At 48.0% G+C, this 17,623-nt stretch overlaps 1 protein-coding gene across 2 annotated transcripts in view; it reads right to left on the bottom strand.

Annotated features, from left to right (window-relative positions):
- Positions 1-103: 103 nt before the first annotated feature.
- Positions 104-17,623, bottom strand: part of LOC119445318 (splicing factor 3B subunit 4-like) — a 46,701-nt gene continuing 29,181 nt past the window's right edge. The window contains exons 6-11 of one of the 2 annotated variants that reach the window (XM_049663209.1): positions 17,027-17,188; positions 11,577-11,714; positions 5,467-5,583; positions 3,669-3,776; positions 336-443; positions 104-305 (exon numbers count right to left, since the gene is read on the bottom strand). In XM_049663209.1, the coding sequence (XP_049519166.1) occupies positions 175-305; positions 336-443; positions 3,669-3,776; positions 5,467-5,583; positions 11,577-11,714; positions 17,027-17,188 (764 nt within the window). In that variant the 3' untranslated portion in view covers positions 104-174. Of the gene's footprint in view, positions 444-3,668; positions 3,777-5,466; positions 5,584-11,576; positions 11,715-17,026; positions 17,189-17,623 lie in introns of both variants that reach the window. The other variant, XM_037709632.2, reaches the window with a different exon arrangement.

The raw sequence follows: 17,623 nt of genomic DNA, 5'->3' as shown, positions 1-17,623 counted from the left end.
TACTATATTTCCCTCAAATGCTGTGACCACTCCAAGCGACCAAATTTAGTTAAAAGCATTTCAATGCATATGTTTACAAATATGAAAACGTGGAAACACACAATGAACATCAGGGCCCCACACCATTTATTGTCTGCACAAAAGCACAGCCATCCCTGTTTTAGCCATGTAGCCTCACGAGCTGGCAGGTGGTGGTGGAGGCGGTGGCGGACCAGAAGGCATCGGCGGCGGTGGGGGTGGCATTGGTCCCCCGTGGCTCGACGGGGGTGGTGGCGGAGGTGGCGGTGGTGCACCGGGGGGACCAGGTGGTGGAGGACCAGGGGGCGGGGGACCAGGGGGCGGGGGACCAGGGGGCGGGGGACCATGGGGTGGTGGACCATGGGGCCATGGTGGTCGTGCTCCAGGGGGGCCGGGAGGGTGTCCTGGAGGACCGTGTGGCATACCTGCACAGCGGACAACGAAGCCCCTGCTGTAGTAGCCAACTTGTATGCTTGAGCAGGTTAGGAACCCATGCTTGAGAACAACTCCATTCGAGCAAAAGAACGAGCAAAGGACAACAAATTCAGCCTTACACTACTTACGTACTGTGCAGCCTATCACACGCAGAAGAAATTTCTACTAGGGGTGTGAAAATACTGGAACATCACTGAATCAAATCGAATAGTGAACGTTTTGAACAATTACTAGATTTGCAAAATTGAATATCTACCGTTTGATCTATTGCATATTCAATATATTCGGTGTAGAACCTGTGCAGTGCCCCCTGTGCTCGATGCTGCCCAAGTGAGCATTTCACTTCGTTTTCAGCACAAAAGCAACACTGAGCGCAATGCGGACTTGCCACCTCGGCTGACACGGTAGCGAACTTTGTCACTGTGAGTGCTCCTCAATGTTGGCTCGATGCAGGGATCACAAGCCGCAATTTGCAGAACAGCAACGCATAGGCTGTGTCTGCCTCTGTCCGTACAAGGTTCGTCCGGTTCGACAGAACCGATCACAATGATAATGTGACTTGGACATAGGGAACGGCAACAAAAGCGGCGCGTATTTTGTAAAATGCGAAGGCAAGTGTGAAGATCAGACCGATTAGCAACTGACAGGCACACAAATGGTGTTGTATACGAACTTCACGCCGCTTGAACAGCTGTCAATCTAAGCTGCATGCGTGTCCTTGGGGCGGATCACTGCTGAGCCAGGCCCACAATATATCTACTATTAAATAAAAATTGAATAGTAGATATTCCATTTGTGAATTGAACTGTTCGAACAATCACTATTCGATTGGATTTGGTGATATTCGTGATTCGCACACCCCTAGTGGAAACACCACCTAAAATGCTAAAGGGACCCAAAAGAGAAAAACGATTTGAGCTGTGTTAGCAAATTATTCTTCTACAATACCAAAACATCTACTCTTACGGCGAGAAGAGGCTTGGCAAGCGAGAAAAGGTGCAAAATGAAAAGACAGGTAGCAATGCCTCCTTGACGTTGCCCCACCAGCTTGCCGCAACGGCATGGATTTCAACAGTTAGGGCCTAGTTAATCGTTTATTGGTAAAAACAGACCACATTGCGTTATATCTTCCTTTTATAAATCTTCCTTAAACTTGACTTCTTTATCGATGCATTGTGATATTGAAGCTTTAAAGTTTCTTCACTGCATCATTAAAGGGGTCCTGAACCACTCCTCGAGCTTGGCGAAAAAATACAGTCCGCAGATAGCATACATTGCTGTGAACGTATCAGCCAATATTTGCAGTGGTGTGCGGTGTGTGGAGCTTGCAAATGGAGCGCGAAGTCAACTTTCTCTGGAATGCTCTCCTGTCAGCAGAAGCCTGCTTCTCATTCTTTTCTGGATGCTTTATTTCGTAATATAGCAGATTTCCATACGCGGCTGCTATTGGCCAATAGCTGACATCAATCAAGAAGGGCGTGTGCTTCTTTCTACTGTTACTGTGTATGTTTATTGATGCAGTTTAATAAACAGGCTGAAGTAAGCAAAAATCTGGTTTCAAATTTTAATAATAATTGCGTACTTCCGGATAAAGCCGACTATTGTCTGCTCACGCTTGGTTGCGGCCGCTCGCGTAAGAATTAAACCTTGGCCACCCTGCTCATTGGCGTCGCAGCAGTCGAGTCTCACAAATTTAAACTAGTCTTGAACGCAGAACTAGCCTCAAAACATGCTAAACTTAAGGTCAGACCACATGCACACCTGCCAGTGTGCGATCACTCCTGGATGCTCCTGATTAGATGCCTTGGGAGACTTCGCTTATTACTGAGCGATTGATAGCGCTTCAAAATGCGCAAGTTGGATTTGGCTACCATTCATCGGTCAAGCTGGTGCAGAACAAAGCCAGTCCACACCACGTAGCACGGCCAGACTGGAGCATTGAGCGCGAGCACGCACTCGAGCCCTGTCGTGCACAAAGCAAACGCTGTGCACACACTACAGTTGCATGTACCTGCGGCCTGCTATGTAGCTTAGATACCGCGGCCGCCGCGACGAGTTCGCTGGCTGAGAGCACTGCAGCTCGCCGAGGACAACTGCGTTTGACGCATTGTAGGTGTCAGAATCGGAAGTAGTGGCATCTACATGAATGGCCAAAATCATCAAATTTGAACTGTGCGCCACAGCGATGTTCAGTAGGGGGAGCGTTGTGGGCATGCCCCGCTCTGCCGTAGTGTTTGCAGTGCAAGTCATTGAAGAAGGAGCGGAAGCACCGCTTGGGGGATGTTTGAGGGGCAATAACTTCACTTCTGAATGCACTGAAATACTTTAAAGTGATTCAGAGCTCCTTAGCAGGTCGTGTTGCCTGTCACATGACTTTCCAATGTTCGCCAAACCTTCCCCCCCCCCCCCCCCACGCATAGTTACCACAAACTCAATCTGACACCTTTTCATGCACACTGATACGCTCAAATACAGCTACTTTCCTCGTAAAATAGAGTGCTGGAATTCGTTGCCTGGCTATATTGGTTCTCTTTCTTCAGAAAAGTTTCTTGCAGAACTGGTTATTACATAGTTGCACGCTTCCGTTGCTTCTTTTACGGTATTTATGATTCTTGTCCATTTGGCATCAATTATTAGGTAGCTATTTTTTTATAGTGGCTCCTTCTTCTTTTGTACCTTGTGCCCACTCCTGCAATAGCCCTTTCGGGCTGCAGTATGTATGAATAAATAAATAAGGGGGTGAAAGATTTAACATGGCAAGTTTAGGAGCTATCACTGAGCCAACGGGGCCCAAATATGAAAAACCCTTTGAAGTCTGTGACGTCACACTGACGTATCGAAGCCAAGTGTTCATGCAAAATTTAGAGAGACCTTCATTTTCTTTTCCAATAACCAACCTGTTATCGCGAAATGAACGAAAATAGTTTTCAAGAAATACTTTATTAGCTCGAATTGATTTAGTGCTTCTCTTTAAGTGTCCCTTTAACTCTTGCGAGTCATTGACCAGGAATGTAGAATTTGCTGCACGGGATTTGAGTGCACTACTTGCTGGTTGTTTCAGACGCGTGAGAACACAATCCACCTGAAGTTCGAATGAATTCAGTACAGCTGGGCGATTAGTAGAATTTGCCACTGGGATGAATCATGAGATGCGTATGAGATGCAGTATGCTGTGAGGAATACATCTGCGGCAGCACAGTACAGCAGCCACTTACCAAATCCTGGCGGCGGTGGCGGTGGTCTTTGCCCAAACTGCGGTGGTGGTGGAGGTGGTGGCCGCATGCCGGGCGGTGGAGGGAATGGCGGGGGCATCCCGGGGGGACCTGCACAGCCAGGTAAAAGCCTGAGGTGTGCCTTGGCAAAAACCCTTGTCCTTGCCGCTGTTTGCACATTTGCTCGTTTGTAGGCAGCACAAAGCAAGTTATCATCCACCGTTCACGGCCGGCTGATACCACTGATAGCGCAGGTCGAGTGCCAGCCACTCTTACCAATGACGAAGCGAAAAAAGGAGTGGCACCTGAAAAGGCATTGCTACAAAGTCGTTGTCCTGTTATCTTCCCAGGGGTTGAAAATTTGGTGCATGTATTGATTGTACTTTCATCTATCTGCAGCAACATCACGACAATGATAGAGATATAGACTGACCAGATTGTAGGTAATTGCACGTGCGTGCAGCAACGTGTTGACAAACATCGGTTTTATTTTTGGACAATCCATTCGGGGATACATTCACTTTCACAACATTTTGCGTGACTGGCGCCAGATACATCTACGCGTCTGATGCTAGTGACGCAAAATTCCACGGAAGTGAACGTATACCCGAAAGTGGTCATCGAAGAAGATGGCACACTTTTTTAGCCACTCGTAGAATAAAATCGCTTATTTTCTGGCGAATTTGGATATTTTTAACTACCGATTATTTGGACATTTAGGCGGTCACCACTAAGCCCGAATAATTGGTAGGCGATGTATAGATACTGTGAAGTACGATTTATTAAGCCACTTTAGTCATGAGCTATGCAAGTCTGCAGACCATGACGGCCACACACGTATTGCGCAGATGTAATTTTGGTGCACTTGGGTGCAAAATTGTGTTATTTTATCAGGATGACGCAGGAAATTGCGTTTGGCGGAATTCGGTGCAATTGGCTGTAGGGTTCACCGAGTTCTACAACATGCCTTTATTGCAACATGGCATGTGCAAGGAGCCAGTCAACATGCCTAAGGCTACCTTGCCTTCTCTCAGCCAACTGCTGGCAAGAAGGAACAACAAATCATGAGCACAGACACTTTAAAAAATGTCGCATGCCGCTAGAGTACCTGGCATCCACCACAAGTACGATGTGGCTTCAATTGGGAACCCCTGCTCCGCTGAACAACAATAAAGCGTTATCTCTCTCACTGAAGAAAAAGATCACCACAAACTGCTTGAGTCACAAAATTTAACACAGTGGCTAATTTCCTAAACATTGACTGAGAAACCAAGAGGCTAGATTTTTAGTAACCGCCACCAACAGGCAATAATGAAATAATGTCAAGAAAGGCACAAGGGAAACTACTTTTTAAAAATTTTAATGGGAAATTAGCTATCATTGAGCATTATATTTGCGATTAACTTCATGTTCTTAATAAAGGGAAATGAAAGTGGAAGAGAACTTGCAATCAGTGGGAGCTGAACCCACAACCTCGGCAAATGTGTGCACCTAATGAGCTGCAACTACAACCGTCTCCCCTCCCCTCCAGGTCCACTTTTGTGGGCATTTCTGAAAAAGTACTTAATGCCTAGCCCTGGGGAACATTAGACAGTGCCCCTTACAGCAATGGCGGTGTTTCTCAAAGAACACAAAGTGATTTCCTTGACATTACTGTCCACTATCTTCATGTAATCATTTGTGAAAGCCACCACACTACTCTGATCTTTCTACATTTACATGTACAATGAACACTTAATTTTTGTGAGTTCGGTGCATCGAGGTTCAACTGCAACAAAGCGTGTGCAAGCTTCGGACTCACCCATCTGTGAAGGTGGTGGAGGTGGCATCCGGTCTGGTGGTGGCGGCGCCCCTGGTGGAGGCGGCATCATGCCGAATGGCGGCTGGTGCATCGGTGGCGGTGGTGGAGGCATGCCCACTGTGCGGGGACACAAAAAGGCATGTTGAAACACCACATATAGCGATAGACCACAGATGGCACTAGTGTATGCTCAAATACCCAGCAGAACTGAAAGTTGGTTGACGTTTGTCTTGAAAGTAGAACTAGCACGACCAAAAACTAAATATGGAAACAAACTTTTCCCTCCTCCTTTCTGTATATTGTCCTGTGTTGTGTCAGTGGTCCTTCAAGGTGAACACTCAGCTCTAGGGGTGCGCGAATATTGAATATCACCGAATCGAATAGTGAATGTTCGAATAATTTGATTCGCTAATTGACTACACTATAGACCACTTATAACGTAACCGCTTATAGTGCTGGACCAGATATTTTCCCCTTATTTTTCCCATAGCACTCTATGTATACACGTATCGATTATAGTGCAGTTGTGAGAGATGAAATACCGGTTACAGTGTGGCTGCCTGGAAGTTTGGCAGTCAACTGAGACGGCGAACGCTCCCCTCAAGCCACAAATCTACTCTAATGTAACGCGAGTGCACACGTCGAGCTCCACAACGTCACAGTGGAGAACAACCGGCGCGCCTCGCACCATCGGGCGTGTTCCAATGTTGCTGGCACGTGAATAGATCTGTTCATATTTTTCGTCCGGCGCACCACGCCGCGCCGGCCACGCATCCCAGCATTCCTCACGAGGTGCGGGTAGAATGACATAATGGCGGGAGTGCTCGAAGGCATGTCCGTCGCCACGGCTCTTCGACGGGCGGGCGTGCGCGCTCGGAGTAAACGCACCCCCCTCCTCCCCCCCCCTCCCTGAGCCTTGCGCGCGACGGAAGATAGCACGCTTCCTTCCCGCTTTCTTCCCGTGTGTGTGCGAGATTGAGACACGATCACTGGCTCACCCTCGCATGCTTTCAGTCGCACATACAGCATACAGTGACAATTTTATCGCCCTTGGACTTTATAAGGAACCTCGCGGCGCCTGCTACGGCAGCTAGAAATGCGCCTGGAGTGTCCATATAATTGCTATCGCAATAAAATCGTTGTTTTGGCTGCAGTGTGGTACTGCTTATAATGTGGATATTTGCGACTCCGGTGACTTACGTTATAAGCGGTTTACACTGTATTTGATTTTTCGAATATTCGGCATAGAGAAATGCACAGTGCCACATGTAGTGTGCGTCGTGGAGCCCTTCGTGCTCGATGCCGCCTAAGCAAGCCTGTCACTTCGTTTTTGGTGCAAAAAGAGCGCCGAGGGTGCTGCAGACGGGCTGCGGCACCCTTGAACAAAACTGATGTATTGTACATGGCTCTTAAATATGACTAGGACGTTTGCAAAAACCTTACAAACATTGTAACAAATTCACGTAACATATAAATTGACAAGTCAAATTTGTTCACATTGGATATTCCAATGGATGCAGTTTACAGAACTGCAATATCTGTTCTTGGTGCAGAGTTATGGATTTGTTAACTTTGTAGTTCTCTCTTTTCTTTTTTTCACACTTGCTGATACAGTAAAACCCAGGTGATACGATCACGGCTGGTACGAATTTTGGTCTGATACAAATTCATAATATTCCCCGGCCGAAATACATTGCTCTTAATATGAAAAACATCGGCTGTTACGAACGCGTTACCGCACCGCTGCGGATCATACAAACGCATGAGCAACAGGGGCAGCAGCGGCAGCGGCCGAGCCAGCGGCTCCGACAGGCACAGACAAGCTGGCACAGTGGGATCTGGGCGGGATCCATGGAGGAAGGAAAGTACTTTTCTTCCTCCATGGCGGGATCCATAGTCGCCAAGCAACCGGCTACGTCACGCGGCTGCCCAATCTCTCATTTGTCCCCACGTCGAGTGGACTGGACCACATCACAGCGTAGCTGATGCTTTGACCAGCGAGAACGCAGCAGCCATGACGGCTAAAACACTCCTTGCACTTGATGTGCTGAGGCGTTCAGTGGCATGTGAAAACATTTGTGGGATCATGTGCGCGCCCTTTTATGTCTTCCAGAAGGCGATCGCTGACGATTTGGGCAAGATGAAAATACAGTCAAACCTCGATATAACGAAGCTGTACTTGCAGCGAACAACTTCGTTATATTGAGGTTTCGTTAATTCAATAGAACTAAGATAAACGCAACGTAAGATGCAGGAAAATTACCGATTGTCAACGTAACAAGGGGAACTTGTGGGGATGCGCGACTCTCACGCGTCCCCTGATGTGGTTTTCTTTGCATAGCTCGCATCTCCTGTAATCCCGCTTCTCCGCGTGGCTAAGCGCCGACGGCGGTCGGCGTGGACGTTACAAGGCGAGGGTTGCGCTGCTAACACCACCTGACGGCGGGGGTTACGCAGGCGCAAAAGGGAGAAGGCTGCTCCTCTTGGAAGTGGGGTCGGTGAGCAATGCGGACGTTCTGCACGGCACCGGGATGGACGAACACGGATCGTTTGAACGCGCCACCATTCGCGTGACTGTACACGTGAACAATTAGGTGTTGGTATCTATCATGCGGGCGAACATATTCGCTCACTATCCGGTTGCGGTGAGTCGGACTTCCTTGATTTGTCGCACGCCCATGTGAATGTTGTATGCGTAGTAATTCGGCTAGCGTGTATTAGTGTATGAAAGGTGCAATAAATTCCCTTTTGATTGTTTGCACTACTGTGTTGTCGTTCCTTTGTCCCAAGAGCACATGTGACACCCCACAAACTTAATACATAGAAGTCAATGTAGGATTTAGGTTGGGACCACGAAAATGCAACGTAGCAGCCGGGAAAATGCAGCAGTGAGGAAGGTATCAACGGGGTTCCACTATCAGCAATTTTTTCTGGTAAAAATAAGTTCATTTTTTCTTAATTTTGCGTATGTTTTGATGATACAAATTTTGGGTGATACGAATATTTCATGCGACCCCGCATGATTCGTATCACCGAGGTTCTACTGTATTCAGCAATGTTTGCAAAAGAAATCGGGTCATAAATCAAAATTCCGATTCCAAAAGTAACTAGAATTTAACAAGTGCTTGAAGGCTATTTCGGAGCAATTTTTTAGCATGGGCACACTGGTTCAGTGTGACGTGATAAAAAAAATTCTGCAACAACAACGCTGCACAATACATTTACATACCTGCCAACCTCAAGACTGTCAAATTCGTAAACTCGCGACCGGGGGGGGGGGGGGGGGGGCGTGCACGGGAATTCTGCCGGGGAGTACGACTTCAAACACACTTGGAAGTACTGATAGAGTCTAGTATTGACGAGGCTTCGAGCACGCCATCACACTTCGCAGCCTCTACGGCTACAAAACACCGGAGTGCCGGAGTCGCACTGCGCCCGATGCAGCAGCACGTCGCACAAAAAAAGCGAGGCCCACAAAACAGGTCATACAGTAAAAGTTTGTTAATTCGGATCTCACGGGACCGAAACAAATGTCCCAATTAACCGAATGTCGAATTATCGAGGGTATCAAGACAACAGTAAACAAATGCTTACTACGTCAACACGCTCTTATTTGCAGTATGAATCAGCAAATTCTGTTTCTATTTTACAGAAACGCAATGCGGAAGCTGCAATTCTCGCCATCTCGCGACTGATTAGAGCTCGCAGCGGCGAAGGTTTCGCGACTTCCTTCACATTGCGGCCGCGGCGCGCGTCTTCATCTGAGACGTGCTTTTCACTAGCGCGCGCACATCCCGTTTATTTTTTCGCCAATGTCGCCGGGTCGCCGCCCATCGCGATGTAGACGGTGCGCCTCTTCCTCTTCACAACCGCAATCTCTCTCCATCCTCGACAGCTTTGCACTGAGTAAAAACGAAACTGTTGCTTACCGCAACCGCTGTCAACGTGATCAAGCACGGCGACCTTGCGGTTCTGAAGGCGCGCGGCCGACGCACGCATAGTCAAACCGAAACTACCGTTTGCTGCAACTGCGGACGAAACCGCTGTCGATATCGCCGCGATCATGCATGGCGACTACCGAGTTATGAAGGCACGCGGCCGACGTGCGTACCGAGTCAAAACGAAACTACTGTTCGCCACAACCGCAGTGGACGGAATCGCGGCCGCTATCAAGACGATCATGGATGGTAACTACGCAGTCATGAAGGCACGCGGCCAACGCGGTGATATGTGCGGCGGTAAACGCAAGCTAGGCACGAATAGGAACAAATAGGCACGAAGCCTTCCGGCGTTGTTGTCATTCCAGTACTCCGTCGCTTCGTTTCGGCGGACGCTAACGTTGTTTTGGCACGGTCCATTCATGTTTCGGAGGGTGGCGTGGCTTAGAGCTATGGGCGCGGACCATTCGTGTTCGGAGGGGCGGAAGGGCAACGGGACAGAGGCGCGCGAGGCTGGCGATGCAGAGAAGGATGGAAAACAACGCGCGGCGGCGTGGAACGGCTCAATTTTTTTTTTGTCTTTTCAAGGAGTTCGTATTCCATTCCCTGACGGCACAACACTGAGTGAAAACGAAACTACTTTTTGCCGCAACCACTGCGGATGAAACCACGGCCGCTATCAACGCGATCACGGATGGCGACTACCCAGGTTGGAAGGCACGTGGCCAACGCGGTGCTATGCGCGCCGGCAAACGCAAGAATAAAAGCTTTAAAGGCTCAAATAGGCACGAAGCGTTCTGGCGTTGCTGTCATTCCCGTACGATTTGAACTCCGTCGCTCGCTTCGTTTCGGTGGACGCTAATGCCGTTATGGTAGAGTACACTCTAGTTATAGCTCGTTTGCGTCGCACATTTGCGGCGCTCCGCGCTCGCCGAGCACCGAGAGTTGTCCGAATTAACCGATGTGCGGCCAAATACGTCCGAATTAAGGAGAGTTTCATTGCATTAAATAACGCGAACGCCTGCCGGGACCAAAGGACGTGTCCGAATTAACGAGCTTTTACTGTACTCGCGAAAAAAGCCTAGCGAAGATGACAGGCAAGACGACTAGCCACAGCCTCCCATACCGAAACTGTGCCTGCCGCATCGACCCGAAATCGCCATCGTCTCTGGGGGCGCCACTTACGTACAGTTGAGCCTCTATTTTGAGAGTAACGACAACCAGTGACTTCCAGCCGTCGTCAGGTAGTCCAACAATCCGATGACGAAGGCAACGTCACAGATTGAAAAATCTCCTTACTCTGCAGACAATAAAGATTACGGCGCATACCTCCATCTCTATGCGCTCCTACGTAAGTGGCGCCCCTACCCACCAGCAACGGTGTGAATTTACTAAATCTTTTAAAAACTATTTCGCGAATATAACCACTTTTCCGTAAAAATTGAGCCGACATTCGTAAAATCGTAAGACGGGTCCAAATTCGTACATTTTACGGAAAATTCGGAAGAGTTGGCAGGTATGCATATATGCAAATTTATTTGCAGGCGAATAAAAATGGGCTGGAGCTCATATGGCAGGCATCGTCAAGTCATGAGCAGCAGCTTATTGATCCCAGTGAAGACAAAGATCTACAATCAGTGCATCCTACTATAGTAAGGAGCTGAAACTTGGCGAGAAGAAACAAGAAAAAAAAAAAAAAAAAAAAAACTAGTAAAGGAGCTAAAAATGCACAACGGTCAATAATGGAAAATGGTAGTTGTAGTGTTAAGTACAGGAAGGCAGCAAGTGGGCATAGCTGATATTCTACTTAAGGTTAAGAGGAAAAATTGAGTTGGGCAGGTCACGTACTGCTGACAGCAGATAACTGGTGGTCTATTGGGGAAGGAAAACACAGTTTAGGCAAAAGATCAGGCAGTCTAATGAGGACAGGACACTTGCAGGGATAGCTATCACTGGCAGAGTGTTTTGTCTGCATGGGACCTAAATAGGCCGCTGCTTCTGATGACGATGATGCCATACGTGCAAGGGTGGGACTGTCCAAAGTCATTTTGGTGCACCTTCTGCTCTGGTCCAGTGCAGAGCATGGGAGCTACCTCATGCCAGGCTCAGACAGCAATGGTCTTGATTTCACGAAGCACATGTACAAAGCACAGGCATGGAGAATACACTCACTGGAGGGCGGTGGTGGTGGGGGCAGTCCACCGGGCGGGAATGGTGGCATCGGTCGGAACGGCGGCGGCATGGGAGGCATACCACCAGGCATTGGTGGTGGTGGTGGCAGGGTGGGCAACGGCGGCAATGGCAAACCCCCTGTAATGGCAACATACGAGTCACACCCCCTCAAATGACAAAAGCGCTGTCAGTAGAGAAATTCCAGGGTACACAGAATCTTAATTACTTGCCTTGTTTACTTAACAATGTAGTCACAGGAAATGCTATCCTTTAACTTCAATTTCGTAGTTTATTTGCTTCGATTGAGGATGATGAAAGCAAACGAGCACTGTTCACTGTCTATTTTATAGCGTACGAAACATGCTTATTTAACTTGTGTATTGCATGTTTCTAAAGGAAAACATTAAATCAGATTAGAATGGTGCCTTTAGAATAGGCTTGTACGAATATTATGCTATTTGATATTCGCTGCAACTCAAATCTTAATATTCAAATTTTTCGATGAATTTGAAATGAATGAATGTGTGCATTTTTCCACCTACAGACCGCACCCCAATCACAACACCTGAGAAAGAACAAAAATATCCGTGCTTATAACTGGCAGAAATAACTGCATACAATGCTCGAATCTCTTTAAAATATTCTTCATTTGTGGATGCAAAAATCATCCATATATCTTCAGCCACGCTGCCGTGAAACCACACCTCAAGTCAAAATTCACATATAACCTGCACCCCAATTTCCCTGTTAAATTAAAAATAAAAATTTCCCCCTATGCGCCTACAAAGCAGAATGGGTTAAGCGTACCAGAAAGCATCAAGTCGAATTTTGGCAACAAAGCATAAACTGCTGGCCTCGCACAATCAATGCTGCACTTCACAGCGTTGCAACGATGCTAGACTGGCGAATGCAAAATGCTCCCACAGCCTTAACCACTACAAAATACTATGTAGACTGAAGCACAACTGTGAGCAAGACCCTATTGACCCTTTTCGCAGTGATCCCGTGGGCGCTGCCATGTTTGATCACATGGTGGCATGTCCATTGCTTGCCTCAATGCGTCCGTTGCCTCCGTGCTTACAATGGATGTGTATGATGCCGGCGCGGCTTAGCAAACCTCTGTTTTGGGAGATACCGTAGACGACCAGTCACTGGGTGGACCACACGAAGATTTGGCCACAGCTTCGGAGAACATGTAAAAGCGCGTTCGGAGCTCATTAAGCTACGTCCAAACGGCGCGTGCAGCATATATGGTGCTCGCTCTAAAAGCGGGGCTAAATAGGTATTTCAAGCTATCTAAATTTTCCGCTTGTGAACTGAATCAGGATTAGCGTGTTTTGCTCTTCGCTCTTTATTTGGCAGATATTTCGAAGCAGCGGCTTGTCATGTTTCTGACTCAGTAAAGTTCCTCGGTGCGGTCACTATATCTGATTATTTTCTGCCTAATTGCTCGCGGGTGTGCTCAGTTCTGTTAGATTTGTCCTTGCAGCGCACAAGGCTCGAAACATAGCTGTTCTGTACATTGTAATACCTTGTAGCAAAGACATCTTATCGCTAGTAACTTGCTTATTCTTGTGGACCATCACGAAACATTCAGCTTCAACCATCCGTGCACGATCGGTGTGGTACCGTCATTTATTGTGCGTATATAGTGTGCATATATTTAAGTGTGCGCCCATTCAATTATTCTTGACATGTTGACGAAAGAGTGGGCGTAAGTTTCCGTGCCAGTTGGAGTAGATGTGTGTAGATTGCCAAGTGTATGTAATGTGGTGGTGTGCACTACAGTTAAACCTGCTTATAACGAACCTCAATATAACGAATTCCGAAATATAATGAAGTTTTTATATTCCCTGCCGTTACTTCATAGAAGCAAATGTATTTGAGACCTCTACGTAACGAAGTGGCAGTGGGAGACCCGCTCGAAATAACAAATTTTCCCCGCCGACAACCTAGAGATTTCACCCCAAATTTTGTCATTTTTGCGCGAGCAGCAATCGGAAGCATCTTTTCCGCCACGACGGAATTCGAAGCGAGCGCACGTGTGTGTGTGTGCGAGCGTGTGCGAGGCGGGCCTGCATCCCTCGACCCGGAAATCTTGCCGCCGCGGGCGTGACCTTTCCCCCTCCTTTCATTTAAACCTGATCCTGCCGCTTGCTGCAGCTGGCCTAGCCCGCCAAGCCGGCACTCTCCTTTTCTAGTTGATGTTGCCGACACGCTGGAAGACGCTGTGACACATCACACTCGATGAGCGTGGACACGCGCGTTGTCAAACGGTGGCGGCGTGTGGAAGCGCCGCTGTAGAAGCGAGCGAAGTGACCTTCGTGCTGTTGTCTATCGCTTCAACGCAAACTGAGCGCCGAGAACACACAGCATGCACAAAGCTACGAGCTGCCAATGCACCTACACTGCCTAGACTCTGCCCCAACGCAGATCACTTTCAAGATACGGCCCGTGCGACCGCGTGCCGCCGCGCAGTACGCAGTTGATGCCAGAGTACAGTACAACGCTGCCCGCTATCCCTTGTGGGGATGCGCTACTCACGCGTCTCCTGTAATCTGGCTTCACCGCGTGGCTAAGTGCCGGCAGCGGTCGTGGTGGTTGCGGCGCGTTGCGAGAGATGGCGCGAGTGTTGCGACGCTAATGCCACCGAACGGCAGGGTGACTTGGGAGAAAAAGGTCGAAGGCACTTCCTCTTTGGTTTGGGATCGGCGACTAACATGCACGAACGCTTCGCGCGTGCGCCGGCCCGCTTCGTGGGACCGTTTCGTGAGGCTAAGAGCAGGACACCGGTATGGACGAACACGGATTGTTCGAATGCGCCACCGTTCGCGTGGCCGTACACGTGAACGACTAGGCAATGGTGTCATAGCATGGGGCGAACATATTTGCTTGCTATCCGGTCGCGGCGAGTCGGACTTCCTTGATTTGTCGCGCGCCCATGTGAATTTTCTATGCATTGTAAATCGGCTAGCATGCATTAGTGTATGAAAGGTGCAATAAATGCCCTTTTCACTGTTTGCACTACTGTGTTGTCGTTCCTTTGTCCCAAGAGCATGTGCAAGACCCCACACCCTCCTCCCTCGCCGGTGCCTCTAGCGCAACGGAAGAAGGCGGGCTTCCTCCCTGCTTTTCTTTCTTGCGCGCGCGAGATTTAGACACGGTCGTCGGCTCCCCTCGCACGTTTTCACTCGCACATACAGCATACGGCGCACGGCGCTTGCGTTATCGCCCTTGGACTTTATACGAAACATCTATGAGCCAAAAACAATTTAGGGCCACAATGCGTCATAGACACGATCTTTAGATAGCAAATACGGATCTCAAGGGCCATACTTTGGTGGCGGAAACCGAACATACGTCATAGTTGTCGCCCCCGGCACTTTGGGCGGCCAATGCCATCGTCAAGCCACCAAGCCAAGCTACATGAAAAGTCAAAATGGATGCTCGGGCCGGCGCGGGGTGGCAGTTCACAACGTATGATGCGAGAACGGTCCCACAGTTGCGACGCAACAGCGGGGTTACCAATGCATTGGGTTCTATGGGAGCTGTGCCGGGACTGGCGATACACGACGTAACAGCCGAAAAAACGCAGCAACCGGGAACATAACAGCGGGGTTCTACTGTAACACTATACGACGCTATGACGCCATCGTGACGCTCGCTCTTCGTTTCCGATGCCTCGCGCTTGTGCGAAACGACGCGCGTCCATGCATCCAGTACCTGGTGTGACATTCCAAGGATGAGTGCTTCGACGAAAACGAAAAACAGGTGTGCGTTACAATCGAGGGCGCGTTAGAATCGAGTAAATACGGTAAGCGTTTCTTTTTCGAATTTTCGTGCCGAACCTGCATATAACGAAATCCTCTTTATAACGAAGTTTTTCGGGAATTTGTCAATTTCGTTATATCCAGGTTTAACTGTATTTGCATTGTTTTTACTTGCCATTGTTCAATATCCTTGTTTCCCTATTGAAAACTCTCTTACATTGATTAATTATTGTACTGTAACATTTATATGTAATCATGTTGCTGTATACTGCTGATTGCGCGACTCACTGCCACCATGTAGCATGGGGGCTAAGAGCACCTCGAACTGCCTCACTGCAGTTTTTATCTTAGCCCTCACCATTGTTTGATTTAGCAATGAAAACAAGCAAAGAGAGAAAAAAGAAAGAAAGATACTGTGCGCGAAAACTACTATGACTGGAAGCGTCGCTACTCCCTTTTTCATTGTTTAACAAGCGGTACTCACTCTTGCCAACAAGCGGTACTCACCTTGAAGGTTAGCGATACAACGCTGGCGGATTAGGAAATTTCTGTATCGTCGAGGAAAGCCGTACATCTCAAAGTGCCGGAAACATGTACGGACAGTTGCAGCAGCGGTCCGTGAACTTGGCCGCACATATTCATTACATTCCTTAATATGCCAGTCACTATTTTTGCAGCCAACTACTGCATGATTCAATCCAGCATGATTGGAGCACAGTGCGTTAGCAAAAACTCAGTTGCATTTCGAACAGCTGATCGCACACAAGCAAGGTAGAAGCGGTTATGGTTTCTTATTCATGTGTGGTTGCCGAGGCAATGTACGGTGCACCGCCGAAAGCGCCATCTCGTTTCTCTAGAACAAACTGCTCCGCGAAAAGGGTCAATAAAGAAATTTTCTGTGCTGCTAGAGTTGAAAGAAATATTGAACTTGCATTTTTGCATAAAAATATCTGAATAATCTTAACGATTATTCAGATATCGTTAACGTTGAGAGACAGGAAGAGAGCGGTGTGGATCAGAGAGCAACGGGGATAGCCGATATTCTAGTTGACATTAAGCGGAAGAAATGAAGCTGGGCAGGCCATGTAATGCGTAGGATGGATAACCGGTGTACCATTAGTTACAGAATGGATACCAAGAGAAGGGAAGCGCAGTCGAGGACGGCAGAAAACTAGGTGGGGTGATGAAGTTAGGAAATTCGCAGTCATAAGTTGGAATAAGCTAGCGCAAGACAGGGGTAATTGGTGATCACAGGGAGAGGCCTTCGTCCTGCAGTGGACATAAATAGGCTGATGATGATGATGATCTGAATAATGTCACTTTGAAAATAAAATGACTCCAGAGATGAACCAATTTCCTTTTTCACAAGTAAAGACCAACTCTCTTCAGATTTGTCTACATCTAGCACTTGTGTCAAGGGTTTATGCAAATCCCACTATTCGAACAACTCGCTTCGAAATTTAAATTTTTGTTTTGAAATTATTGGACGCTAATTTCTATTCACTTTGACTTCACTTCAAACCACAAAATTTATATTTGCATAAGCCTTGTAGGAGCACAGGTAAAACGCAAGACATGTTCTCTACATCTAAATGGAATCTGAGTAGCAAATGAACTGCATGCACGTCTTGCAAAAAGTAGTCGCAGTGACTACACAGGTCTGCCAAAAGACAAACTCACCGGGCGGAGGTCCAGGTGGCATTGCGCCCAAGGCCACGGGAGGAGGAGCCAGACCAGCCACAGGTGGCGGTGGGGGAAGCCCACCCACAGGGGGTGCATCGGCAAACAGCTGGTGGGGTCGGTCCGAGTGGGCGAGGGGGTTCTGGGCCGCCAGCAGACGCTCTGCACAATGCACACACCCACAACGTTACGCCGGTGTTGAGAGAAACACGGCAATTTTATCAACAAAGGGGGCACTGGTGTACACCTGGGGTGTTTGTACCACTGCTGCCGCCTGCAACAGTTCAGTGCGGCAATCGAGTCTTATTTGGCAATTTAGTTTTACCTGCAATACAGAATACATACCAGGTTAGCGTCAAACGTAGTGATATCAAAATATGCATAACTCTCATTATCTGCATGCTTCTTTGCAGCAGAGATTTTGGTGAAAAAGACAGGGAATGACAGCAATGAATGAGAAGCTACTTTCAAGAGTATCAGCTGAAGCTAAGAAAGAAATGGCGACACTTGTGGCACTTATAGCGGCAAATTTTCTGTCATATTCTTTATTAACCTCACATGTAGATGCAACACTCCAAAAGTATTTTTCGTGCTCAA

The sequence above is a fragment of the Dermacentor silvarum genome, chromosome 3 (genome assembly GCF_013339745.2).
Source record: "Dermacentor silvarum isolate Dsil-2018 chromosome 3, BIME_Dsil_1.4, whole genome shotgun sequence".
Lineage (NCBI taxonomy): Eukaryota > Metazoa > Arthropoda > Arachnida > Ixodida > Ixodidae > Dermacentor > Dermacentor silvarum.
Note: the sequence above shows the minus strand (reverse complement) of the source record. Positions and strands in the feature narration are given on the sequence as shown.